The sequence below is a fragment of the Patagioenas fasciata genome, chromosome 22 (genome assembly GCF_037038585.1).
Source record: "Patagioenas fasciata isolate bPatFas1 chromosome 22, bPatFas1.hap1, whole genome shotgun sequence".
Lineage (NCBI taxonomy): Eukaryota > Metazoa > Chordata > Aves > Columbiformes > Columbidae > Patagioenas > Patagioenas fasciata.
In genome coordinates this window covers 4,593,578-4,619,896 of record NC_092541.1, presented here as the reverse complement: position 1 = coordinate 4,619,896, position 26,319 = coordinate 4,593,578, and the positions used below count along the sequence as shown (strand labels likewise).

At 52.6% G+C, this 26,319-nt stretch overlaps 1 protein-coding gene across 1 annotated transcript; it reads right to left on the bottom strand.

Moving 5' to 3' along the window:
* On the bottom strand, positions 1 to 26,179 carry EFTUD2 (elongation factor Tu GTP binding domain containing 2). Its single transcript, XM_065856296.2, has 28 exons — positions 26,078 to 26,179; positions 25,808 to 25,913; positions 24,580 to 24,745; positions 24,062 to 24,140; positions 21,458 to 21,533; positions 20,161 to 20,226; positions 19,910 to 19,945; positions 19,005 to 19,095; positions 17,993 to 18,075; positions 17,368 to 17,534; positions 16,390 to 16,514; positions 14,748 to 14,811; positions 14,305 to 14,395; positions 13,624 to 13,759; positions 11,827 to 11,954; positions 10,664 to 10,857; positions 10,412 to 10,523; positions 10,072 to 10,212; positions 9,631 to 9,732; positions 8,478 to 8,560; positions 7,340 to 7,426; positions 6,932 to 7,058; positions 5,986 to 6,073; positions 4,912 to 5,030; positions 3,763 to 3,857; positions 2,873 to 3,026; positions 1,810 to 1,917; positions 1 to 628 (listed from the first exon to the last, which is right to left on the bottom strand). The coding sequence occupies exons 2-28, from the start codon at positions 25,910 to 25,912 to the stop codon at positions 533 to 535; spliced, it is 2,919 nt and encodes a 972-aa protein (XP_065712368.1). The 5' UTR covers position 25,913; positions 26,078 to 26,179; the 3' UTR covers positions 1 to 532.
* Positions 26,180 to 26,319: the final 140 nt, after the last annotated feature.

Genomic DNA, 26,319 nt, shown 5'->3' with positions numbered 1-26,319 from the left:
TCCGCCTGGAATTTTGTATTAAACGTTCACAAGGGTTCAGGAAAGGTGTATGAAAAAAAGGAAAAAGCCACATTGCCTCTCCCCCCACTCCAGCATCTCCCCCTCCCTCAGCTGCCCAACGGTTGCTTTGCCCATGGCAAAACACCCCGGGCAAAGCTGAAATGCTTGATGCACATTTAGGCTCAGTCCTTAGTAATCCTGACATCATATTCACACTGCTTTGCTGCAGCTGGGGATAACCCATGTGCCTGGGACACAAAAGGGAAAGGAAAGTCTCCTCGCTGGAGGCCACAGCGGCTGAAAACCAACAACACAAAAAGGATCAGCGCTTGGGGCTGCTCCCTGTAAGCGGCAGGCACTGAGTGCACAGCCCAAAAATGCCCGGGGACTATAGAGCCCCGAAGGAGCGACCTGAGGAGCGGTTCCCTGTGTGCCCCGAGCTCCAGGAGCCAGGGCTGGGCGAGCAGGGGTGGGGAAGGACAGACAGACACCGGCCAGGACTCGGGTCGGCCTGCATGCCACAGCAGCACGTTCACATGGGGTAGTTGAGGACGACGTCTTGCTTGGCCAACTCCAGCAACATGGGGTCGTCGAAGAACTTGCTGATGCTCACATCCTCGCTCAGGCCCTGCAGGGTAAGCACAAAACCAGAGGTTATTCCTCCAGCAGGTCATCAGCCACTGCGGCTGAGATCCCACAAAAAGCGCTGCTGTCCCACACTGAGAGAAATGTTCAGGTTTCAGAGGGAGATAGGAGAATTTGCATTGATCAGTGGCTTGAATCACAGGATGGTTTGTGTTGAAGGGACGTTCCCAGCTCCCCCAGTGCCACCCCTGCCATGACAGGGACATCTTCACCAGCTCAGGTTGCTCAGAGCCCCGTCCAGCCTGGCCTGGGATGTCTCCAGGGATGGTTCATCCACCACCTCTCTGGCCAACCTGGGCCAGGCTCTCACCACCCTCAGGGACAACAATTCCTTCCTTATGGCCAGCCTGAATCTCCCTCCTTTAGTTTCAAACCATCACTCCTTGTCCTATCGCAACAGGCCCTACTCAAAAGTCTGTCCCCTCCTTTCTCATGGGCCCCTTTTAAGCCCGGAAAGGCCGCACTAAGGTCTGCCCGGAGCTTCTCTTCTCTTCTGAACACCCCAACTCTCTCAGCCTGTCCTCCCAGCAGAGCTGTTCCAGCCTCGGATCATTCCTGGGGCTCCTCTGGCCCCTCTCCAGCAGGTCCATGTGTGTCCTGTGCTGAGGACCCAGAGCTGGACCAGCACTGCAGGTGGGTCTCACCAGAGCGGGGCAGAGGGGCAGGATCCCCCCAAACCTGCTGCCCATGGGGCTGGGGATGCAGCCCAGTCTCTCGGGAAGCTGCCATGTGTGGTTGCTGCTGCTGAGCACATGTACCAGCTCCCTGCCCTCCCAACGGGGAGCTTGATACCCAGAAAGGGCTGTGGGGCATTGGAACAGGCTGCCCAGGGCAGTGGTGAAGTCACCATCCCTGGAGGGTTGGGCAGACAGAGAAGAGGTTCTCAGGGACACGGGGCAGTGCCGGGGGTGGGTAACAGTTGGACTCGATGACCTCAAGGGTCTTTTCCAACCAAAATGATTCTTTAATTCATGGGGCGATCTCAGGCACCAACAGGCAGCACTGGGGGGATCAAGAGCGAGGGAAGTCCCAGTGCACAAAGGTCATTGGTCCACTCTGGCAACACACAGGGGACGTGGCACGGCCAAGGGACAATGCTGCAACAGCGCAACTGCTGGTACAGGTGGACAGACAGACGCCACAGGGATCACTCCCAGAACGTACCTTCCTGCGCCTGGTCTTGATCATGAACTCTCTGGCCAAATGTGGGGCTGGCTGGGGCTCCAGGGGCCGGATGACAATGCTCTTGTCCAAGGGGTCACCAGGTACAATCTGAAACACAGTGCTAAGATGTGAGAGCGACGCTGGGGGACGGTTCAACCTCCTGGAGACCCTGAACTGCAGCGGGAAACACCCCATGGCCCTGCAGACACCCCCAGCCTCGGCGTGACAGCCCCGACACCCCATCTGCTCTCCTGGCACAGAAAAACTGTCACGGCACTACTGGTGATCGTGCCTGCGAGAAGTCACTAATACAGCGTTGCTAACCCAAGCCAAGAACACGTCCCACCTTCCCCACGTGCTGCTCTACCGAGAGCTCTAAAAACCTGCTAAGCAAACACCCCACGCGGGTCGCAGTCAGCGCAGCCCTCTCGAGAAGTTGGGTGTGTTGATTCTTTCAGAGCCAAGCCTCAGGCTTTTATATCCCGACCTTTACAGCAGCTCTGGGGGCTGAGTCGCTGCTGCTGCTCCCCCCGGTGCACCACGAGCAGCTGTGCACCTCGCAGCGGCAGCTCCCGCAGGACTCAACCTGCCTGAGTCAGGGAAGAAACCAGAGGATAAAGTTCCATGCCAAACCCCGTTTTCCACAGGTTTAAAAAAAGCCTTGTCTGAGAGGAAACGCCAAAGCGTGGAAAACCATCGCTCAAACCCTGCTCCAAGCTCTGCTCCCCAGGCTGCAGAGCACCTGGTGCACCCAAACAGCTTCCCCTCTCCCAGACAAGGATGTCCCCTCTCCCAGACAAGAATGTCCCCTCTCCAGGCACCAAAGGACCCTTATGCTCAGCAAGCAGCAGTGTTCAGCACTCCCTCACTAGGACAAAGGGCGATGTGACTCAGAACAAAGCTCCTGGCTTCTGGCAGACACTTAACAGCCAGCGTACAAATCTCCCCAACTTGAGACCTTTGGGGATGCTCCCCAGAGTTGTCCTGCCCCGTGAGCCATGGCACTGAGCTCTGCCTCATCCTACTGCATTCCTCTTCTTGTCTCACCAGGGCACAGACTCACCTGCCAGTGGTGGAAGACAGAGAGCGAGAAAGCTTGTCCCTGTGTGTGGGTCCTCAAGTCTGTCTCAAACCCAAATGAATCGATGGCCGGGATGAAGGCTTTGATGGTGTAGAGAGGAGAGCCCGGGATGGGAGCGTCCTGTGTCACGTGGCCTCTGTCAACATGTCAAGAGTTTAGTCTGCCTGTGTGTCATTGAACCACAGAATGGTTTGGGTTGAACGGACCTAAAGATCACGAGCAGGGACATCTTCACCAGCTCAGGTTGCTCAGAGCCCCGTCCAGCCTGGCCTGGGATGTCTCCAGGGATGCTTCATCCACCACCTCTCTGGCCAACCTGGGCCAGGCTCTCACCACCCTCAGGGCAACAATTCCTTCCTCATGGCCAGCCTGAATCTCCCTCCTTTAGTTTCAAACCATCACCCCTTGTCCTATCACAACAGGCCCTGCTCAAAAGTCTGTCCCCATCTTTCTTATGGGCCCCTTTTAAGTCCGGAAAGGCCACACTAAGGCCTCCCTGGAGCTTCTCTTCTCTTCTGAACACCCCAACTCTCTCAGCCTGTCCTCCCAGCAGAGCTATTCCAGCCTCAGATCATTCCTGGGGCTCCTCTGGCCCCTCTCCAGCAGGTCCATGTGTGTCCTGTGCTGAGGACCCAGAGCTGAACACCGTGCTCCCCCGGGGTCTCATGTCCCTTTATATCTTCCCCGCTCTGACACTCAGGAAGAACCAGGCGCAAACCGAAGGCTGCGCGTGACCGTGGGCGTCCCCTCCCCACACGGGCCAGGATCAGTGGGGGAAGCTCTGAGCAGTCACTTCACACAGATTTCCCCCTCTCCCCTCACTTCACAAGTAGCACCAGGACTGTGAGTGTCTGTGGCAGCTCCCAGCTCACCTCCGCCTGGCCAGCACCGTGTACACCGCAGACACGCAGTCGGCAGGAGCCTGCACCTCCACAAAGTAGTAGGGCTCCATCAAGCGAGGGGTGGCCTGTGGGGACAAAGGGACACGAGCTGCTGAGCCTCCAGCAGCGCAAACACCATTGGATTCAACTAAGAGTCAGGGACTGGTGTGTTCTGGTCAAACACATCGCCTGACTGGGGATGAAAGAGCTCCTGCAGCCCCACAGCTGCAGAAACCAACGTCAAACAAACGCTGAAAGGAGCTTTTCTCCTTCTGGCCATGAGTCATATGCTTCCCTTTCCCGCACGCCCACCCTTCCCAGCAAGATGAACAGCAGCAAAAAGGGGAGACAGAGCAGATGCACACAAGTTTGCAGCCCGGCTGGAACGTGACGGCGTGGAAAACCCATCTGCCAGCCCACAAGGGCACTGGAAACATTAATGGATGAATGAATCACAGAATCCCAGAGTGTCAGGGGTTGAAGGGCCCTGGAAAGCTCATCCAGTGCAATCCCCCCATGGAGCAGGAACACCCAGCTGAGGTTCCACAGGAAGGTGTCCAGGCGGGTTTGAATGTCTGCAGAGAAGGAGACTCCACAACCTCCCTGGGCAGCCTGGGCCAGGCTCTGACGCCCTCACCAGGAACAAGTTGCTTCTCCTCTTTCAGTGGAACCTCCTGTGTTCCAGTTTGCACCCATTGCCCCTTGTCCTGTCACTGGTTGTCACCCAGAAGAGCCTGGCTCCATCCTCCTGACACTGCCCCTTTCCATATTGATCCCCAGGAATGAGTCCCCCCTCAGCCTCCTCTTCTCCAGCTCCAGAGCCCCAGCTCCCTCAGCCTTTCCTCACACGGGAGATGCTCCACTCCCTTCAGCATCTTGGTGGCTGCGCTGGACTCTCTCCAGCAGTTCCCTGTCCTTCTGGAACTGAGGGGCCACAACCGGACACAATATTCCAGGTGTGGTCTCCCCAGGGCAGAGTAGAGGGGCAGGAGAACCTCTCTCAACCTACTAAATGAGCCTGTTTAAACTGACGTCTTTGGGGCAGATACGGCAGCACACGTGCCACCCATGCTCCTTGGGGCCTGCAGGAGCCAGCACAGCGCGAGCATCGGTCTCTGTCACGCACAGCGCGGTCCTCACCATCAGGAACGCGGAGTAGACCACTCTCCGGGCCGTTGGGATGATCTGTCCGCCACCCCGGTGCAAGGGCTCCTGAGCAATCACAGCGTCCAGGATCTTGAACTTCACGTTGCGGATCACTGGGGAAGGGCAGAAATCACAGTAAATTACTCAAGGAGGATGTTCTCTGCCACACCAGCACCAACCGCGCATCCCCAGAGACACAGACAAAGACCTGGAGCCACACAAGGATTCCTGAATTTAATTCCAGTGGGGAGAGTATGACCATGTCCTAACCCTGCGTATCAAACGTGAACAATTCAGCAGCGCATCTTGCAGGGTGCTCAGTGATCTGCACCTGAATTACACGAGGAGCAGAGCCGAGGTCTGGGAGCCAGCTCGCCAGCTATCAGGCCCTGGTTTGCAGGCAGATGGCAAGTGCCAGCGTCTGGGTGGCAACTGCAGCCAGGAAAAACAGGGAGGTTCTTGTATCTCCCTTGTCACCCATCCCCAGTGCTGTCCCTGGCTGTGGCATGGGAAGGGAATTGGTGAAAGGGTCGGAGGAGCCCCAGGAATGACCCGAGGCTGGAACAGCTCTGCTAGGAGGACAGGCTGAGAGAGTTGGGGTGTTCAGCTGGAGAAGAGAAGCTCCGGGGACACCTTAGTGCGGCCTTTCCGGACTTAAAACGGGTCCATAAGAAAGATGGGGACAGACTTTTGAGTAGGGCCTGTTGTGATAGGACAAGGGGTGATGGTTTAAACTAAAGGAGGGAGATTCAGGCTGGCCATGAGGAAGGAATTGTTGGCCCTGAGGGTGGTGAGAGCCTGGCCCAGGTTGGCCAGAGAGGTGGTGGATGAACCATCCCTGGAGACATCCCAGGCCAGGCTGGACGGGGCTCTGAGCAACCTGAGCTGGTGAAGATGTCCCTGCTCATGGCAGGGGTGGCACTGGGGGAGCTGGGAACGTCCCTTCAACACAAACCATTCTGTGATTCTATGACTGAGGGACCACACCAGCAAAATCACTTGAATGCTTAAGAGACAGAAGAATTTAAAATATATTATTAGCTCCACTCCTCCCCAGGTCCTACTTACGTTCATCACAGAGAGGCCCTTCCCTGGTTCCCCACTGAAACCCCTGCACAATGCTGTCCTTCACGGAGCCCAGCAGTGACTTGTCCACCTACAGACAGACAGACAGACAGACAGCTTCAGAGACCACAACTGCACCCGGAGGCAGCCATGGACAGCCCCTGGTGTTTAACAGCCCGTTCCTAGAAGAGCAGTAGTGATGTCCCACACCCCCAGCATCCATCCCTCCTTCCCACAGCTCAGGAGCATCATCTGCAGAGCTCAGCACCTACGCCACAAATTAAACGAGTCCATATTTCGGTAATTATTAGGGAACTGACTGCCTTAACTTATTGAATTATTCTTAGAAACTTCTTATATAAAATTCCCTTAGTGTAAGTAAGTTTGTTTAGACTGCAAGCTGTAAACTTTTGAACTTTCTGCTTCATTAAGCGAAAAAGGCTTGAGAGTGGTTCAAGTTCGAAGATAAGGGGAGACACATCCCCGGAGAGAAGTAAAGCAACAGAACAGCATCTGAAAAAAAGACAAACCAGAATGGTTTGCTTGCTGCCAATAACTTATTTTTCTCCAGCTGCAGGTGCAAAGTAGCAGCTGAGGTCAGGACCTGGACTGCCCGCCTGGTGAAAATGAAGAGATTAACCAAGAACGGGGAGATTCCAGACTCTAATTTTGCAATTGGCCTGGAGTGACACGCAGCGGGGCGGGAGCCTTGGATTGGAGGGGTATAATTGCATAAGCTTCTGTTTATTTGAGGTCCCCGCTTGAGCTACTTTGCAAATAAATGATTTTGGGAGAGTTTCTTGAACCCATGCCTGAGTCTCTAAATTGGGAAACCTAGGGAAAATAACTTCCGAAACAGTAATCCTGAAAGGAAGGACCTTGCTGCAGGTTCTGGAAGGAGCAGGACAAACGTCTCCCTGAAACACACCCCCCTGCCCATGTTTCTCACCTCGGAGGGCAGCGTATCGTCTACCAGGATGTTGGGGCCAGTGGCATCCGGCCCAAAGGCCCAGATGGAACGGGCAGCCAGCAAATCCCAGTCGTATTTGGTCTGGAAGAATTCACCCAGCTTCTTTCTGTAGAAGAAGAAAAGAAACTTTAGGAAACAAGTATCTGACCTGCACTCACAACATATTTACATCCCCATTCCCTTCAGGCATAAAATGCTTCAGCTTTTTATGTGGAACAAATAATTTGCTGGGGAGGGATGATCCCGGAATACCTGGTAGGAATATTGGACCAGGACTCCTGCCCAGAGCTGTTGGCTGATACCAAGCGCCTTGCAGACACCACATTCCCTTTTTATCCCCCCAGTTATTTGCTTGTAGGATTCCTGCCCTCCCCAGATCGGCCGCACCTGTTCCACGTTATCTGGACCACTTCATTTTCAATGTCCTCCGCCAGCCCCTTCTCCAGCGGCTCAGCGATCATCGTGATCTTGTTCCTGAGAAGAGAGACAGTTGCAATTAGTCTGCGGGATGATGGGAATGGCAGTAATTGGCAGGACCTCGGGGACTGCGTGCTGCCTGGAACACAGCGAGGGAGGGGAAGCCACCCGTGTCCTTCGCTGTTACCATCTTGCATGCAAAGACAACCCGGGCGCTTAACAACTGCTCTCCAAAGCCTGTTCAGCTCCAGATTGCTGAGGGACAGCGTGGTTCTGTCCCTCCTGCCCGGTGTCCAGCGCCCACCCGGGTTGCACGATGGAGCCCGTGGGCCAGCAATGTGTTTCTATCAGAGCCAGCGCTCGCTGTGTCCCACACGCCCTGGAGAACCCCACCAGTGCGAGGAACCGGCCCCCGGAGCAGCTCACTCCATGTGTCCAAAGTTCAAAGCCTGACATAAAACTGGAACCATTCTGCTCGCTGAAATTAGGCCGCAAACACAGAGAGAGTGTCAGAATAGAGGAGGGGAGAACCAGAAACCACAGGGGAACACAGGAAAGCCACCTTCAGCATATGGCAGAGACCCTCAGGATCAACGAATCCAACCATAACCCAACTCTAGCACTAAAACCACCTCCCTAAGAACCTTGTCTAAACAGCTTTTAAACCCCTCCAGGGGTGGTGACTCCAGCACTGCCCTGGGCAGCCTGTTCCAATGCCCCACAGCCCTTTGGGGAAGAAATTGTTCCCCACATCCAACCTCAACCTCCCCTGGCACAACTTGAGGCCGTTTCCTCTGCTCCTGGCACTTGTTCCTTGGGAGGAGACCAACCTGCTCCACGCTTCAACCTCCTGTGCCCCCAGACTTCACCCTGGTTATTCAGCCCACCTTCCCTTCCAGGCCTCCCTCTTTGAAACTCATTCAACTCCTAACACTTGGGGAAGGAAGAACCCCAGCGCATCACCAGGAAGGAACAAATCCATTTCAAGATTAAGTACGGATAAGAGAAGACAAAGTTTTTGCTCATGAAAAGTTTGGGGAGGGAATGAAGACCAGTCCCCACCGCACTCTGCCCACCTCCACCGCCCAGCTCGCCCATGGGCTCTTACTTCTTGTTGGGTGTCTCCGCAAAGCACTTCAGGGAGGACGTTTCCACCACGGTCTCGCAGAATGTCACCACTGGATCCGCAACCTGCAATAGTGACAACACAGCTGTGAGGCTGTCGAGTACTTTTATGTTTTGAAGAGACTGTTTGAAACCTTCGAACACCTAAGGGAAAAAGCTGGTTCATCTGCCAGGGTTTTAATCAGCCCCGTGTGCAACCCACTGAGGCCTGCACAGACACATTTACTTATTTCTTCTTTCAAACAAGACAGGAACATCTAAAACTAATTCCAAGTATGAAAAATTATGCTTAATTTATATATTTGATGCCAGCCAGGCAATGGCTGAAGCACAGGCAAAGCTGGAACTTGCTCACACACTCCTGTCCCAGGCAGTTTGCAGGCTCTCAGTCACACTGGTCTGACAGTCAGGCTGTAAAGTTACTTTTCATAAGATCAAAGATTCATTTTGGTTTGAAAACACTGAAAATCATCGAGTCCAACCATAACCCACCCCTGGCACTGCCCCATGTCCTGAGAACCTCATGTCCGTCTGTCCAGCCCTCCAGGGATGGTGACTCCAGCACTGCCCTGGGCAGCCTGTTCCAATGCCCCACAGCCCTTTGGGGAAGAAATTGTTCCCCACATCCAACCTCAACCTCCCCTGGTGCAACTTGAGGCCGTTTCCTCTGCTCCTGGCGCTTGTTCCTGGGGAGCAGAGCCCGACCCCCCTGGCTCCAAGCTCCTTTCAGGCAGTTCAGAGATCAGAAGGTCTCCCCTCAGCTCCTGTTCTCCAGCTGAACCCCCCAGCTCCCTCAGCCGCTCCCATCACACTTGTGCTCCAGCCCCTCACCAGCTCCGTTCCCTTCTCTCCACTCGTTCCAGCACCTCAAGGGTTTTCTTGTCATGAGGGGCCCAGAACTGCCCCCAGGATTGGCGGTTTGTCCTCCCCAGGTCCCAGTACAGGTTCGGTCACTGCCCTGGGCCTGCTGGCCACACCAGTGCTGGTACAAACAGTCCTTGCATCCTAATAGCCCTTTTTCTCCTTTTAAAAAGACCTGGAAATATTCGTATGGTACGTTCAGTTCGGTTCATTTTTCTCATTCTTCTGAGATAAGGGTGCAAAACCCACCCCCCAGCTGTGAAAATCTCTCTCACCTTTATATCAATCTCTGAATACATCTTGCGCAGATCGTGCATCACGCAGTCCAGGTAGAGCTCCCCGGTCCCCAGGATCACGTGCTCCCCAGACTCTTCCACCTGCAAGACAAGCGAGGGTTTCACCGAGAACGTCACGGGTCACGGGCGCTTCCAGGCTCCCACATAAGCCCCAGGAAGGATCAGCTTTAAATAGGAAACCTCCCACAGTCTTTTCCAGCAGCAAGTGCTGATGTGCTCCCTGGCACAGCAAGGTGTGCGGTTTTCTGCTAGATTTACAGTTTTCTGCTATTTCCACATGATTTATGAGATCAACTGCAACAGCATAAAAAAACCCACAACAAACAAAACAAACCACAGTAAATAACATTTACTTTAAAGATCAGGCTCCAAGGCAGCCCACAGCACGAGCTGCAACAGCCACACGTGCACCAGCAATACCTTGGTAGTAAGCGAGGGGTAACTCTTGTTGACTTTGCGGAGACCATCTAACATTTTGGGGAGCTCCGAGGGGTTGACGGGCTCTACAGCGATTTTGATGACGGAAGTGGTGTTGAACTTCAAAGGACGGAAGATCTGAGCCTGAAACCAGATAAGGACAAAGAGCTGGGTCTCTGCATCGATCGCCGGCTGCTGGAGTCAGACACAGCGTTTGAAGCTGTTCTGTTTTCTTTGGTGGCTCCTACGCCCTCGCTCCTCCCAGACAAGGTTTCTTTAACCTCACTACTGGAGCTTTTGGGCTGTGCTCCATCACCTCGGCTCCGTAAGCCCCACACGGTACCTCCTCATTGCCCCGCGGCTCCGTGACCGTCGCGGTCTTCACGATGGGCTGGTCCACTCCTTCAATCAGCACCCAGTTGCCAGCAGGAACCCGGTTGACCTCGATGTGGTACCTAAAAAGCCGGAGACAGTCACTGCAGTGCTTGCTGCTGCCAGGTCCAGGCCCTTGCAGTGCTGTCCTAGTCCCTGTCCCCAAAGAAACAACTCCAGGAACTCCTCTCCCAAAGGAACAAGTCACCGGAGCTTTCCCTACCTCGCAACTGAGATCCAGAGGCGTCCGACAGTGCAGATCTGGGAATCCTCCTCATCTTCCAGGGTGTAGTTTTCCCCGAGGACCTTCACAGGCTGCCCGGCGTGGATGGTACCGCTGAGCACTCTGCCAAAGGCGTGGAACTGAACGCCGTCATCGGTGCTGTACATTTTCGTTGTGTGACACATCAGCGGACCCTTTTTGGGGAAAAGAGAGAGAAAGAAGCCTCTTTCAAAATACAGCCGGTCAAAAACCAGACACAGACCTGGTAGGACTCATGGATACAAAAGGATTAAAAGGCTGGAATGTAGAAATACTCCTTTTGACTTGCAGAGTCCTGTATTTCCTTTCACTGGAAGCTTTACCCAGTACAGAGAACCCGGAATGGCTTTGGTGCACTTTTCTGGAGCTCCTGTCCCTCTTGTGGAACAGAAAACAGTGGTTGGGACAAGGTCAGGAGAAGAAATGTCACCTGCTGGGCTGCAAACCAGCTCAGGGCAGAGCACCCGAGCCCCCGCAGATCATAGCTCTATGTCCCATAAGGTCACTCCACAACTGGCGATCTGGTGACAGTCACCACTGTTCAGTTTTACATGAGTAATCCCAGTTCATTAAAATAAGAGATTCATTTTCTCTCCAGACACTGGAGCAAAATCCAGGGGCACGTTCCTCGCTGAGCTGGTGGCTGGCGTTGGTGGCTCGAGACAGCTCCGACAGCTCAGCACAAGCTGTTTGAGGAGGAAGGTTTTCACGAGGCTTTGATGCGAAAGGTGCTGACTAACAAACGTGGGGCTATTTTTATCGAGAGAGTTCAGATCCGTTCTCTCAGAGTTTGGAGAGAGTCAAACTTCAAGGAAAAGGGACAAAAAGGCAGCAAAAGGACACCAAATCACCCTGCAGTTCCCACGTGCTCTGAAGTCCTGACCTAGCGCAGCTCCCCTCCGAACGCTGTCAAACAATTCTCTCTCTCAAGGCTGCCCTGACAGGCAGCGCAAGTTTCTCAGAGCAAAGAGATTTGTTTCAGTATCGGATGAGAGGTTTTGAAACGCTGGCAGTCAAATGTGTGCAGATGGCTGCTGGGAGGCAGTGCCCTGCCAGGGCAACGCGAGGAGGGCGTATTTGCCACGCTCTGGGACACGCGGAGCAAAGCAGAAGAGTTTCCTTACGTCAGGGTCGCATTCGCTCATGGCCTCCCCTAGATCAGAGTCCACGCCACCGGTGTATGTATGTTCGATTTTCGTCTTGGCTCCCACCTTCGGGGAAGGGATGTGCTGTACACACATGTCCACAAAGCCTGGAAAAGTAATAATGCTGCATGAGAACACAAGTAAGCAGCACAGACGAAAGAAACGGATGCCAATAAACACAAGACAAAGCCACTCGGACGGCAGTGCGCACACAGCAATGGGGAAAATGTCAGCAGTGTCCCAAGCTGCGCTTTGGGCAAATCACAGAATCACAGAATGGACTGGGCTGGAAAAGCCCTCAGAGATCATCCAGTCCAACCCTTGGTCCAACCCCAATCCATTGACCAGATCATGGCACTGAGTGCCATGGCCAATCTCAGTTTACAAACCTCCAGGGCCGGTGAGTCCAGCACCTCCCTGGGCAGCCATTCCAATGCTGACCACTCTCTCTGCACAGAATTGCTTTCTCATCTCCAGCCTCAGTTTCCCCTGGCAGAGTTGAAGCCCCTGCCCCCTTGTCCTATTGCTGACTGCCTGGGGGAAGAGCCCAATCCCCCCTGGCTAGAACTGCCCTTCAGGTCGTTCTAGAGAGTGCTGAGCTCAGCTCTAAGCCTCCTCTGCTCCAGACTGAACAAGCCCAGCTCCCTCAGCCTCTCCCCATAGGGCTTGTGCTCAAGTCCCTTCCCCAGTCTTGTTGCTCTTCTCTGGACCCGCTCCAGCACTTCAATCTCTTTCCTGACCTGAGGGGCCCAGAACTGAAAACAACACTCCAGGTGTGGCCTCCCCACTGCAGAGCACAGGGGAAGGATCACTGCCCTCGTCCCACTGACCACGCTGGTTTGGATACAGGACAGGACACCATTGGCCTTCTTGGCCACCTGGGCACACTGTTGGCTCCTGTTGAGCTTCCTGTTAATTAGTCAATTGGTTTTGTATTTTGATATTGGTTTAGTATTTTAGATATGGAAACTGAGAAGGGGTCTGTATAAGTTAGCCCTCCCTGGCTGTAACACAGCGTGCTGGTTTGGCTGCAAATGAGTTCATTTTCTTCATGCGGTTAGAAACCTTCTTATTTCCTAGCTAGCACGGTCATTGTTGGACTTAGCCTGAGAACAAGAGATACCAGCCCAGCACAGAGTTAATGTTTTGAATCGCTCCGGTCTGAGAGCCAAGGACACTGAGCTCTGCCCGCAGGGGTGAGGCAGCGAGGAAGGGGATGGACGGACAGAGCCGCACTGACACCCACACTGAGCAATCAGAGCGTTCCAGCCCGTTAGTGTCAGGCTTCCTATTTAAGGAGAGTTGGAACGTTCCGGTCTCTCTCTTTCACTCTTGCCTCTTCACTCGTTTTGTCGGAGCTGGGGGAGTTCTGTTCAGGACGTTTAGTTCAGCCTTTTGCCATTTTGCAGAGGCCTCTGGGCCTTTCTGCCTTTATTTTTCTCCCTCTTTGGAATGAGCTGTTCAGGACCAGGTGCTGCTGGCTGAAGGTCGTGAGGAATTGCATTGAGTATCTTTTTTTATACTCTATTTCTATTATATATCTATTTACTAGTAGCGTATTAGTATTTTGTTATTTTATTAAACTGTGTTCATCTCAATCCAAGTTTCTCCCTTCCCTTCCGATTCTCTCCCTATTTGAGGGCTGAGGAGGGGGCAGGTGAGCAGCTGTCATGGTCGTATTGAAGCTCGGGTTAAATCACGACACAGCCCTGAGCTCTGCTGATGTGAGACGAGGGTATTGGGAGGATTGCGGAGGGGAAGACCAACAGCATTTACCTGTGAATTCCCCAAAGAACTTCTTGCAGACGAGCCGCAGGAGGGGTCGAATGTTCAGTTTCAATTCCTCTTTGGTCAGGTGGATGCCAAGTTCATCCAGCGTCCTGGGCAGGGTGGTGTCCACGTCCCCCACCACCTGTAAGACAAGCAGCACCACGCTCAGCATCACCGTGAGTGTCAGAGCCAACAACTCCCGGGTGCAGCTTCACCAGCATCACCCTCGGGGCTCCTGACCTGCTCACACAAGAACCGGTTGGGTCAAACTATCAGAGAATCATTTTGCTTGGAAAAGACCCTTAAGATCATCTTTGAGACCATTAAGATCATCATTATCACTCGGCTGATAATAAGGCACACCAAGAAAAGCAAAGGCAGCTCTAACTGTGCAATATAAGCTCTAACTGTGCAATATATTAAGATGATCATTATCACTCGGCTGATATTAAGGCACACTAAGAAAAGCAAAGGCAGCTCTAACTGTGCAATGTAAGGATATATTTGCAAGGAGCAGCTGTTACAGGCTTGCTCGTCATTGGTCTGCACTCCAAACCCAGAAATCTGTGAAGATCACACTATATAACAGGACGGGTGAGTCCCATGGGCACCACACACACCATCGCGTCGTGTCCAGCCCTTGGCTGCTCCTACCGGGAGCTGCGGGAAGAAGGAACCAGCACACACCTGAGCCAAGATCTTGTACAGGGGCTCCAGAATGAACTCCACAAAGCTGCGCTGGGAGCTGCTCGTTGGGGCCTTTTTGGTGAACTTGCGGCTGTTGGGGGACACAAGGAGAGACATAAGGAGCAAGAACTACTCCAAACATGGCCCCTGCTCTCCCCAGGTCAGCTTCTCCCTCCAACCCCCCCAGGAAGCATTCACGGACACGGGAGTCACACACGCTCCAAAAAAAAGCCAGAGCAGGCTCTGCTCCCACTTATGGGATTCAAAAGAACCACGTGGATTCACACCAAGCAGGTGCCTCACTCAACCATTCCCAGATATCACTCCATCACAGGACAACTAAGGCTGGAAGGGACCTTGGGTGGGCATCTTGCCCACGTTTTACAGGGAAAGGAGGAAAAAAAACAGCAATAAAGTAATAGACATTTAAACAGGCTTCTTACGTCTTCGGGTTGAAGTAGATGTCACCCCAGAGGCGCTTCGCAAACTCCTGGTAATTGATGTCTCCTAAAGGGAAAAAGCAAATGACAAAAGTGTATCAGATGACTCTGGATTTCTCTCATCTTGGAAATCTTTGGGTTTAGGTTTTTAAAACAAACATGAGGATCTGATTTAACGGACCTACGCTGGTCCTAATTCTGAATAAATGATTAAGCCCTGAGCAGGCGGGCAGAAAACAGCCCAGCAAGGCCGGTTCACACCCTGACTCCTCAGGAACATTTCGACTGTTAATTACACCCAAGGTTAGAGCCGAGAAGCGCGGGGCTGCCAGACGCCGCGCTGCAGGAACCCGGCTACATCTGCTGCATTTTCCTGCCGCTCACGCCGCAGTGCCAAGGTGCAGCGCCGGCTCACACCCCATCTGCCCCGCAGGCTCATCGCGAGCGTTTTCTGCCTTGCTGAACATCTCCAGGTTCTCTTCTCTTTTTCGGCTGACGCGCTAAGCACACGGCCAAATACCCAAGCGCTGAAGGAACAGGGCAGCGCTCAGCTGTCACGGTAGATTTACAAAGAATAAGACAGCGGTGATAATTTACAGCAGTTCCCAAACAAGCTTTTGCTTTGGGCAGATGTGCAAGCGTAAGAAATTTCACGGTGGCTGCGGTTTTGACAGTTAAACTCCTATAACTCATGTTAGCTGAAGGGTGGTGGCTGCACATAAAATCCCTGGTGGCCACGTCGAACGCTACTGATTTCAAGCAGCCGTCCAGCTCGTGTCTGCCCCACGCGGATCACGTCTCCTCCCGACTGCGCCTGCATCTTTATCAGCCCCGCAAAGAAGGGGCATTGCCCTCGCAGTTAACGCTGCGACAACCAGGGAGCTCATTTATTTCTCCAAACTCACGAGGACGCGCGATAGCCCTGACACGTCAGTCCATGACCTCTACAACTTCATCCCCCTCAGGCTCGTTCCTTTGCCAGAGCTAAACCAGCTGCTTTGCAACATCCTCCTTCCCCTGCTCACGGCTGCCGCAGATCACCCCGAATTCCCCGGTGTGAGACTTCAAAAGCCTGGGTCGCGCAGCTGGGTAATGCCAGCGCAAGGCTGCGCTTTTCCAAGCGGCAGATTGCCCTGAGCGGGCACCTGGGGAACGGGAAATTAAGTCAAAGCCAGCAAAAGACAGTTTCTTAAAAAAGAAAGAGGGCAAGAGTGCAAAACCTTGTGGGCCAAGCTTGCACCCGGCTGCAGCTGAGTCTCAGGCTCTGGAGGCTTTTGTGAAAAGGCAGGTTGAGCTTAACCGCTTCGCTCCCGAGCTGCTCGGGGCAGGAGGGAAAGCACGACACATCCACTTGCCTTCAACTGCCACAGCAGGACTTGTTTTGCTGCTTAAGGGTATGTATAAAATATTGGTTTCTGACTCAAGAAACATTTATCAAGAGAAACTGTCTAGTTAAAAGCAAATTAGAACAGTATTTTTGCTTTGTACCACCCAGGGCTCAGATCTGCAGCACCTCTCAACTCCTAGAAATTCAAGAGTGCACATACTGGCCACATTTGTGCAGCTGAATGGCTCAGAAAATCTCACCAAAAAAAGGTTGGGAAACGAGATGTTAAAGTGTAGAAGGTTTCTGGATAATCCTCACCATATGTGTCTGCATAAATCTTTGCAAAAGATCCCAGCGTGAAGCAGATGCTGTACTGTGAGCTGGAGAAACACACGTTGCCCAGAAGGGGAGACAGAACGAGGTTCTCGTCGGTGGAATACATGCTGAGAGGAGACAGTTGTCAGAGACAAGAAAGAGAAACAAAATCAATGTTACGAACCAAGGAAGACACTTAAATCCACTTCCCACACCAGTATGTGAGAGTCAAGGCTTCTACATTGTCAAATAGCATCTTAAAACCAGCTGCGGTTTACTCGCCATCGGAATTTCAGGGTCAGTATAAACCTCTACGCATTGGTGTGCAAAGAAATATTTAAAGACCTAAAGCTAAAAAGTTACCAGCACAAGTGCTTTGTATTTTTTGTCAGGTAAGAGTTTTTCTTCCCCCCAAAAAATAGGCAGCAAAGTTGGTCAATCAAGCAAGGAAAAAGACGATCCAAGGCAAATAATGTAGGGATAGAACTGAAACAGTTTTAATGAGTTCAACGGGCTGCAGGGGCAGTGGTGGAGTCACCGCCTCTGGAGACGTGCGGATGAGGTTCTCAGGGACACGGGTTAGTGTGGAGTTGGGTTATGGTTGGACTCGATGATCTTAAGGGTCTTTTCCAACCGAAATAAGTGACACAGCCAGAAGAAGGACACAGCCTGGACAATCTCAGTGTATTTGAGACATCTGGGAGCACAGAATTTCCCCACTCTGGTCATACGTCCACTTTCCCTACTTTTTAACAGGGGGGAAGAGCCGATCCCGATAAGTTTGTCAGAATTCAGGCAGGATCAGCTCTTCCCGTATAATTCAATATTTTGGCTAAGATGAATTTCCGGTTGTTCTTCTGCCCTGTTTCCTATAATTCAACACATCAAGAGATAAACTTGTGGGGCTTTAGGCAAAGAAACACAGCTGCAAAAGAACGGGGCCAGCAAACCCTAACGAAGCATCATCCGCACCACCCGTACCTGATGAGGCCGTTAACTTCGTCCACGATGTGTCGCAGTTTGTAATACGCATCGGTGGGCGGCAGCTTGAGCTCCAGGATCAGCCGGTCTATCTTGTTGATGCAGACGGTGACCGCCAGCCGCTCCTGCACCGCGTGCTTGATCAGCCTCTCCGTGTTCAGCATCACCTGCGGGGATAACCAGCACCAACACCGCTGGGAAAAGCCCTCCGCAAAACGCCACCTGGGGCGTCACAGGCAGAGCAGCGACCCTTATGCTGCATAGGGGTGGAAAAGCCCGAACTCGGCCACCAAGCCCTCAGATAGCCCTCCAGAAATAGAGAAATAGGTGCTAACTCAACCGAATTCCTTGAATTCTACCCCTTGGACATCCCTGATGTAAATAACCTCCTTGATTTTAGGTGTCCTGGGGATGAACACGCAAATTAGTTAGATAATCAGTGTACAGGTCGTCACGTCAGCCCTGGATGCAGAAGCTTGACTTGTTGTTTCGGCTGGAAAACACCCTCGCTTTCCAAACCATCCTCCAAAAACCCTTCAGCGTGGAAAGCTGAACCCATCGAGGTGGGACTGAAGACTCCAGAGGAAGAGATCTGGATGTTAACCCAGGAGAAGCCGGCACTCACCCCCTCAGCCGCGTCGATGAAGAGCACAACGCCGTCCGAAATGCGAAGGCCGGCTGTCACCTCATCGGAAAAATTGACGTGACCTGCGAAAACACAACACGATGATGAGAACCGAAGTCCTGATGCCAGCAGCACAGAGGGGTAGGGATCCGCTTCAGCTTTAATGCTAATTTTTGAGAATAAACACAACAACTCCTTTAACAGGCACATTTGTTACTGTTTTTCTCACAGCTCTGTGCGAGTACTTCAGGAAAAGGAGGGAGATGACTTCGTACCAAAGAACAACAGATGCCTCTCCCTCCAGCCTCCTCCTGCGCTCTAACCTCCCGCATCTCGAGCTGCAACTCAACAGATGTGTCTCAAGACCCTCTTTCCTAAAGTTTGGCCTTAGTTTTTTACAACAAGTTGATCCCTGATTATTTTCCCCCCACAAAAGTTTGTCAGAGGCTGGAGGGAACTTGCTGAGTCTCACTCTGGGGCAAGAAAAGCACCATTCCCGCTGTGCGTGGTGATACCTGGAAAACCCAGCTCCTTGTATACTTGAGCGAAACACATTTTCAGCCTCATTAGCTCTCAATTAGGTCAGCTAATCGGAGACATAAGCCTGACTAAGAGCCAGCTGCACAGTCCTTACAGCTGGGAGTGATTCTGGAAGAAGGAATTTAGCTGCAGGCTCAGGACTAGGCTGGGATCGTCTATAAAACACACAAAACGTGTGTTCGCACCTGCGAATAAAAACATCTCAGGGCTTCATGGCACCCAAGTGACATTTCCAGCTGAATCCCTGAGGTTTCAGCGTCGAGATTCTTTGTTTTTCTGAAAGCAAACACTACACAAACCCACAACCTGAGACAAAAACTCTTTGAAACCCCCATTAACCATCCCTGTTCGTGTTTGCTCTGTTCGGCACCGTCCGGCAGACCAAAGGGGTTTATTAATGAGAAATCTGGGTTTGTATGGTCACGTATCTGCCTCACACGTGGAGCTGCCTTCAGCGGGATTGCACAATCACCTGGGGTGTCGATGATGTTGAAGAGAAAAGACTTTCCTTTGGTGTCTGGCAGCACAATAGTCACCGGTGTGCTCTTGATCCCCACTCCCCTCTGCAAGGCAGGAAACAGGGATTATCCGTTAAAAGAAAAAACACATCAACATGTCAAGATGTAGAAGACAGCCGAGGAAAAATGAGAGAGATGGAAAATGGAGCATCCACCCAGCCCACCCTCCCGCACCCAGGGAGGGAGGAACAACCTCCGAGTGCTGCGGTGCCCAGCCCGCTCCTCCACCCGTACTGGTTCAGACTGGGGAGCACAACCCCCGCCTCATTTCAGCTCAGGAAGTAAGAGACACAACCCCAGAGACAGCAAACGCTTGTTTTTCCTGTGCCTTCGTCCTTCTGCTGTTATCAAGTTTCACCACAAAGCAGCAGATCTGACCACCCGGAGTATGAAGTAAAGCGTTAAAAGAACAAAATGCTTCACAGGATTGTTCTGGTCATGACAATATTCAGCGAGTACGACAAAATAAGATTCCCAACCACACGGAGGCAGAGCTAAGAGTTCCCATCGAAGGAAACCGAGGAGAAACATGTTTATTTTGAAATCATGCTACTTCTCTTCAGCCTCTAATGCTGCCAACCCCTTCCACTTCTTTCTCTCCAAGAAAATAAGAGTTACCTATATGCTGGGATAACTCTGCTATAGATTTTCAACATCACAAAGGTTGTCCTGGTAAAGAAAGCTGGACCAGGGATCTTACTGGTCCAACTACTTATCATTTTATTGATAAAGAAAATAATCAAAATGTGGAAAGCACAAGAAGATGCTAAAATGGAAGAGGAATCTGCCAACAGTAACTATGAGTAAAGCATGAGACAACTGGATAAAAGTCACTGCTTATTCTACAGAACTCACTCACCTCTTGCTCTGTGAACAATATATCAGTGTAGCAAAGCTGCAGAGACAAAACAAAAGCCGGTATATCACATTTTGGTAGCAAATATCAAGTTTGAAGCAGAACACAATAAGTCTTTACACAGGGTGAAGGTGGCAGGTGACACAGACAGAATCAGAACTGAGCTCTGGCTTCCCAACCCTAAACTTCGTTTTGCCCTCCGAGTGTAAAACACAACCCGTGTCCCAGGGAAGGAACGCGCACAGCTCACTTACGTCCTGGTCGTAGCGCTTGCGGATTTCTGGGTGTGTCTGTTCTATCAGGCAGTCAACAAAACACGTCTGAAAAATATCAAACCACGTGAGAAAGGAGGTGAGTGTGTTCAGAAAACACAGGTACAACCCTGTCCATCCAGCAGCAGGACAAAGAAAGTTGGGCATGTTATTATTTCCACGTGGATGAAATAAAACCTGCAAATGGACCTGGAGTGGGCTGGGGATGGAGAGCAGCCCCCAGGAGAAGGACCTGGTTGGCTGAGGAGAAGCTCAATATGACCCAGCCATGTGTTCATTGATTGTCCCCAGTGCTGCCTGTTGGTGCCTGAGATCGTCCCATGAATTAAAGAATCATTTTGGTTGGAAAAGACCCTTGAGGTCATCGAGTCCAACTGTTACCCACCCCCAGCACTGCCCCGTGTCCCTGAGAACCTCTTCTCTGCCCAACCCTCCAGGGATGGTGACTTCACCACTGCCCTGGGCAGCCTGTTCCAATGCCCCACAGCCCTTTCTGGGTATCAAGCTCCCCGTTGGGAGGGCAGGGAGCTGGTACATGTGCTCAGCAGCAGCAACCACACATGGCAGCTTCCCGAGAGACTGGGCTGCATCCCCAGCCCTGTGAGCAGCAGGTTTGGGGGGATCCTGCCCCTCTGCCCTGCTCTGTGAGACCCCCCTGCAGTGCTGGTCCAGCTCTGGGTCCTCAGCACAGGACACACATGGACCTGCTGGAGAGGGGCCAGAGGAGCCCCAGGAATGATCCGAGGCTGGAACAGCTCTGCTGGGAGGACAGGCTGAGAGAGTTGGGGTGTTCAGAAGAGAAGAGAAGCTCCGGGGAGACCTCAGTGAGGCCTTTCTGGACTCAAAAGGGCTGATCAGAAAGATGGGGACAGACTTCTGAGCAGGGTCTGTTGCAACAGGACAAGGGGTGATGGTTTGAAAGTAAAGGAGGGAGATTCAGGCTGGACATGAGGAGGGAATTGTTGGCCCTGAGGGTGGTGAGAGCCTGGCCCAGGTTGGCCAGAGAGGTGGTGGGTGAACCATCCCTGGAGACATCCCAGGCCAGGCTGGACGGGGCTCTGAGCAACCTGAGCTGGTGAAGATGTCCCTGCTCATGGCAGGGGGGGCACTGGGTGGACTCTGAAGGTCCCTTCAACCCAAAATACTCTGTGATTCTACGAAATAAAAGCAAGAGGAGCGGACAGCGAGTGCTGCTGAGAGTTGGAGGGTTCAGGAGCAACGGTCCGAGCACCAAATCAATGGTTAAAAACCCCCGATCCCCGTGGGATCCTCACGCTACCTTGCCGTGGTGAAGGTGCCCGCACAGTGTCACGTTCCGAATCAGCTCCGAGTTGTCCATCAGATCTGCCAGGAAACTGCAGGAATGAAACACAAAAGACTGTTGGAGGCTTCTGCTGCGTCTAAGAAAAGCAGGTGCCATTTCAGCTCCGCTTTCTCTCCAAGGTGCCCCCTGAATCCTCTCCAAACTTTCATTCCGGCGCTGCCCTGCGGAGGACGAATCCCACCTTCCAGATGGGAAGGACGAGAGAGTTGGAGTCCCAGACAGATGGCAGTGGGTGGGAGGATACGGAGCTGGTAAAACTGCCAGCAAGGGAATATTATTGAAGATTTTTCGTCTCTTCTAGTCAGTATTAGAGCAAAAGTCACATCCACATACTCAGATGATGAAATACTTCCACTCAAATAGTGGCAGGTCATCAAGTTAATCAGAGCGCTGGATAACGAGCACCCCACACAGTTTTAAAAAGTGGCCACAGGGCTCCACGGGCCATTAATTCTGCTTTTCAGGTCTTAAAACAGTGATGTTCCCAGGGACTCGAGGGAACAGGAACAGAATGTAAACCTTTTTAGAACTATAACTGAGCTGGGAAATGATGGGCCGGTCACTTCTGCCTGGATCCCAGCCAAAATATAATTGAGATCCTAAATTACCAACTCCTCGAAACAATAACGGGAGGCTATAAAACACGTGTATATTGCTGTGGGTCTGCACAAAATTATTGCTTTCAAATCATCTCCTGTTTAAAAAGATTTAATTTTCACCAATGCCGCAGACTCCTTAACGTCCAACATTTTGATTAAGAGCTAAAAAATAAAAAAATCAATGATAATACTGATTAAAAGCTTGCTTATTGGTCTTAAAATAAGGCTAAATGGGAAATCAATACTGAGCTTGCAGGTTTCTGGCTGCGTCCCACAGGGAATTCCTCTTGGCCCCATCTGAACCATTTATAGCAACGAACAGGACGAGGAGGAATTAATTACAGATGGAACAAGCAGAGGACACGGGGATCAGGAAGGCAGCAGATAACGAAGAGATGAGGTCACTAAGAGCAAAAGGGGCTGCTGAGAAAAATCAGCCCCAGCGGGCTCTGTGGTTTAAATCTGGCCAAATCGAAAAGTCTCTGATCGATGAACACGACCCCGAGGAGAAGAAGGTCCTGGGCATCCAAGTGACAGAACACGAACTCCAGCGAAATTTTATTACTGGAAAATAAGAGGATCCGCGGAGAGTGCACGCCGGGCTGTGTTCGGCACACGGGTCTGGGATCTACACCTGAAGACGGCTGTTAAAAATGGGAGAAAAGCTCTGCCGAGCCCTGAAGTGGCGTGTGGAAAGCTGAGCCTGACGAGACGCTCACGCAGCTCAATCTGTTCATCCTCAAATAGACAGCGTACAGAAACACAGCGCACATGGGGATACGGAGCCCTCCGCCCGTCGGCAAAAAGACGCTGAGATTATATTTGTAAGAGAGAAAGTAAAAAAGTGTTTTCATTTCTTAACAAAGTTGCATGAGATGTCAACAAGACTGGGGAAGGGACTTGAACACAAGCCCTATGAGGAGAGGCTGAGGGAGCTGGGCTTGTTCAGTCTGGAGCAGAGGAGGCTTAGAGCTGAGCTCAGCACTCTCTAGAACGACCTGAAGGGCAGTTCTAGCCAGGGGGGATTGGGCTCTTCCCCCAGGCAGTCAACAATAGGACAAGGGGGCAAGGGCTTCAACTCTGCCAGGGGAAATTGAGGCTGGAGATTAGAAAGCAATTCTGTGCAGAGAGAGTGGTCAGCATTGGAATGGCTGCCCAGGGAGGTGCTGGACTCACCGGCCCTGGAGGTTTTGAAACTGAGATTGGCCATGGCACTCAGTGCCATGATCTGGTCAATGGACTGGAGTTGGACCAAGGGTTGGACTGGATGATCTCTGAGGGCTTTTCCAACCCAGTCCATTCTGTGTGATTCTGTGAATTTGAAATTCATTTGGATTTATTTCCAGATTTGCTCCCAACCCTGGTGGGGCACAACCCAAAGGGTCCACTGGGCGCGGTTTCGCTGCAGCGTCGTGCTGACCTGCGTGCGGCCGTACGTACAACCAGCAGCGCGAAAACTCCCCCCGGAAACTCCTCTGGGATAAATGGGAATTAATTTAAGGCAGTAGTCACTGGGATCGACCCAAAATGTCCCAGTACAACATGTGCCACACACCAACTGTATAAATATTCTTGAGCCAGTCAAGAAAACTGAACTTCAGCAAATCCGCACCACGAGGGTTTTGATTATCAAGCTCTAGATCAGCCGTTGAGGTAAGATTTACATTCTGTTTCAGAAAAATAAGCCCTGTGCTGCAGCTGTGGAGGGAAAATATCTGTAAAATGGTTGGTCTTGTACTGTCTTCCTCTTGTTTTTCATTTAAAGTCTGGGAAACAGCTGCACTCGCAGTTCTGTTGCTGGTGTTGGTAAGAAACAAAGCAAATGCCCCCCAGATCTGCCTCCCCCACGCAGCACACACCCTCTGCCCCCCGAAATCCGCCTGCGAACAACAGCCAGTGAGGAAATCGCAGCACAGATGGCCCAAGCCAACAGCCACGTGTCAACCCCCGTCCAACTTACTCCATCTCGTAGACGGTGACCGGTAACGTCTGTTCCATCAAAGAGAACTTTTTGGTTTTCACGGGTTTAATAATTGGCTCTGAAAACAAGAGAAAGAACAATAAGCGACTGTTTCCAGAGACCCTGAGCCCGGCAGGAACGGTCACAAACACTTTTGCAGACAAAAACACGATTTTCAAGCTGACAGATTCTCTCATTTTTTTACAAAAGCAGTTGTACCAGACGATTGTTGCAGGTCCCTTCCAAGTGAACCAGTTTATTCTCTTACAGAAGGGTCAAATGAGATGATTTCGATGCATTTTTATTTCTCCTCAACCATCTTTCCAGCATTTTTCAATATCTGTTGTTCAAAAGACAGTTTGTTTGGCATTTGTAAGAATCCCAGAAGCCCTAACCTGCGCACTGCTGGACAGACAAGAGTCAGAGAGGGAATACGAAGGGGGCAATAAACAGAATGAAACACTATCTTCCCTTTCCCAAGGATCCATTAAGAGCCTTCTCCTCCCTCCACCACTCACCAGTGAGGGGTTGTGTGTCCTCCTCTTGTACGATGGTCTCTACTTCGGGTCCGTACACCTCCTCGGCGGTGGGGTAATATTTCTTATCCTCGTGCAGCACCACCTCCATCCCCGGGTGGTCTTCATCATGGTCCCCCATGTCATCATCATCGTCATCATCCTCCAGCTGCAACCAACACTCACATTGAGCTGCCGCCAGCACCAAAGCGCTTTACAAACACCGGGCATCCCAGGAGGTGCAGGTTCAATGTTGTAAGGGGAAAGAAACACAAACCCAGCCAGGGAAACAAGGCGGTCCCAGCACCTCCCGCCCAGCCCAGAGCGGTTTGCAGAGCTTCCTCTGCAAGGAACACACCCATTCCTGCCAAATTTTAGCAGCAAGAAGATCCACAGAGGGGCCTGCACGGGCAACAACTCCCACCCCTCATTCACCCACATGACAGAACCCCGAAGAACTACAGGACCCAAGATGGGGCTCCCTCGGTGCTCGATGCTCCCCCAGTGTGGTGGAGCAGCCTCTGCTGTCCTCCCCACTCTACTCTAGAGCCTGTGGAGTCTTGTTCTGCCCTCACACTGAGGAGCTGAGCTCCCTGCGATTCTGCTGTGCTGTTGTGCGTGTTACTAAAGGCTTGAAGAGCTCGCAGAATGAATACAGATCGTCCATTCCACTAAACACAAGTAAAAACGCCAAATGCAGCTCCCAGTTCTAATCATGACTCAAGCCAAAATTTTGTGTTTCCCTTCCCTGGGGACAGACTTTTGAGCAGGGTCTGTCCTGATAGGACAAGGGGTGATGGTTTGAAACTAAAGGAGGGAGATTCAGGCTGAACATGAGGAAGGAATTGTTGTCCCTGAGGGTGGTGAGAGCCTGGCCCAGGTTCCAGAGAGGTGGTGGATGAAGCATCCCTGGAGACATCCCAGGCCAGGCTGGACGGGGCTCTGAGCAACCTGAGCTGGTGAAGATGTCCCTGCTCATGGCAGGGGGGGCACTGGGGGAGCTGGGAAGGTCCCTTTAACACAAACTGATTTGCTGAATCCTTTAAACACCAAACCCACCCTGATCCTCAGGAGCCAAACTCCACCACGGAACAAAACCTCAAAGCAGAATCTGAGCCCAGCCCAGCATGGGGAAGGAATCACCGGCAGCTTGTGAGGACCGCGGTGCTCACCCCGTGGGGGTCTCGGGCAGGACGAGGCTCCCCCGGGACGCTCAGTCCCCCCCGCTCACCTCATCCAGGTCCTTGGACTCTCTTCCCAACTCGTCATCGTCATCGTCCGAGTCCAGCTCGGGCCCGATGTAGTTCCCGAACTCGTCGTACAGGTCGGTGTCCATGCTGGGGGACAGGGGAGGGTCGGAAGGCGCACCCGGGGCTCCCCCAGCACCCACCGCCGCACCGGCCCTGCACCGTGCGCCACCCCCCGGGCCCGCCCGCCGCTCCCCGGAGCCCCGCACCACCCCCAGGGCCCGGCCTGCCCGCCAAGCGCCCCCCGACCTCACCCGGCCCGGTCCCCGTCCCAGTCCCACTCTCCCCCGCCGCGCTGCCCTCGCCGCTGGCGCCACCGACACCGCCGTAGAAGGCCCCCGGGCTGCCCACGCCGCCTGTCCTGACACAGCCGCACGCGCCCGCCTTTTCCGCCTGGGAAGAGCCGGGCGGGACGGACGAGACCGGGAACAGTGTCCGCGGGTCTCGGCGGCCTCGGGCCGGGCAGAACCGCTCGGGGCGGCGGGGCCGGTTCTGT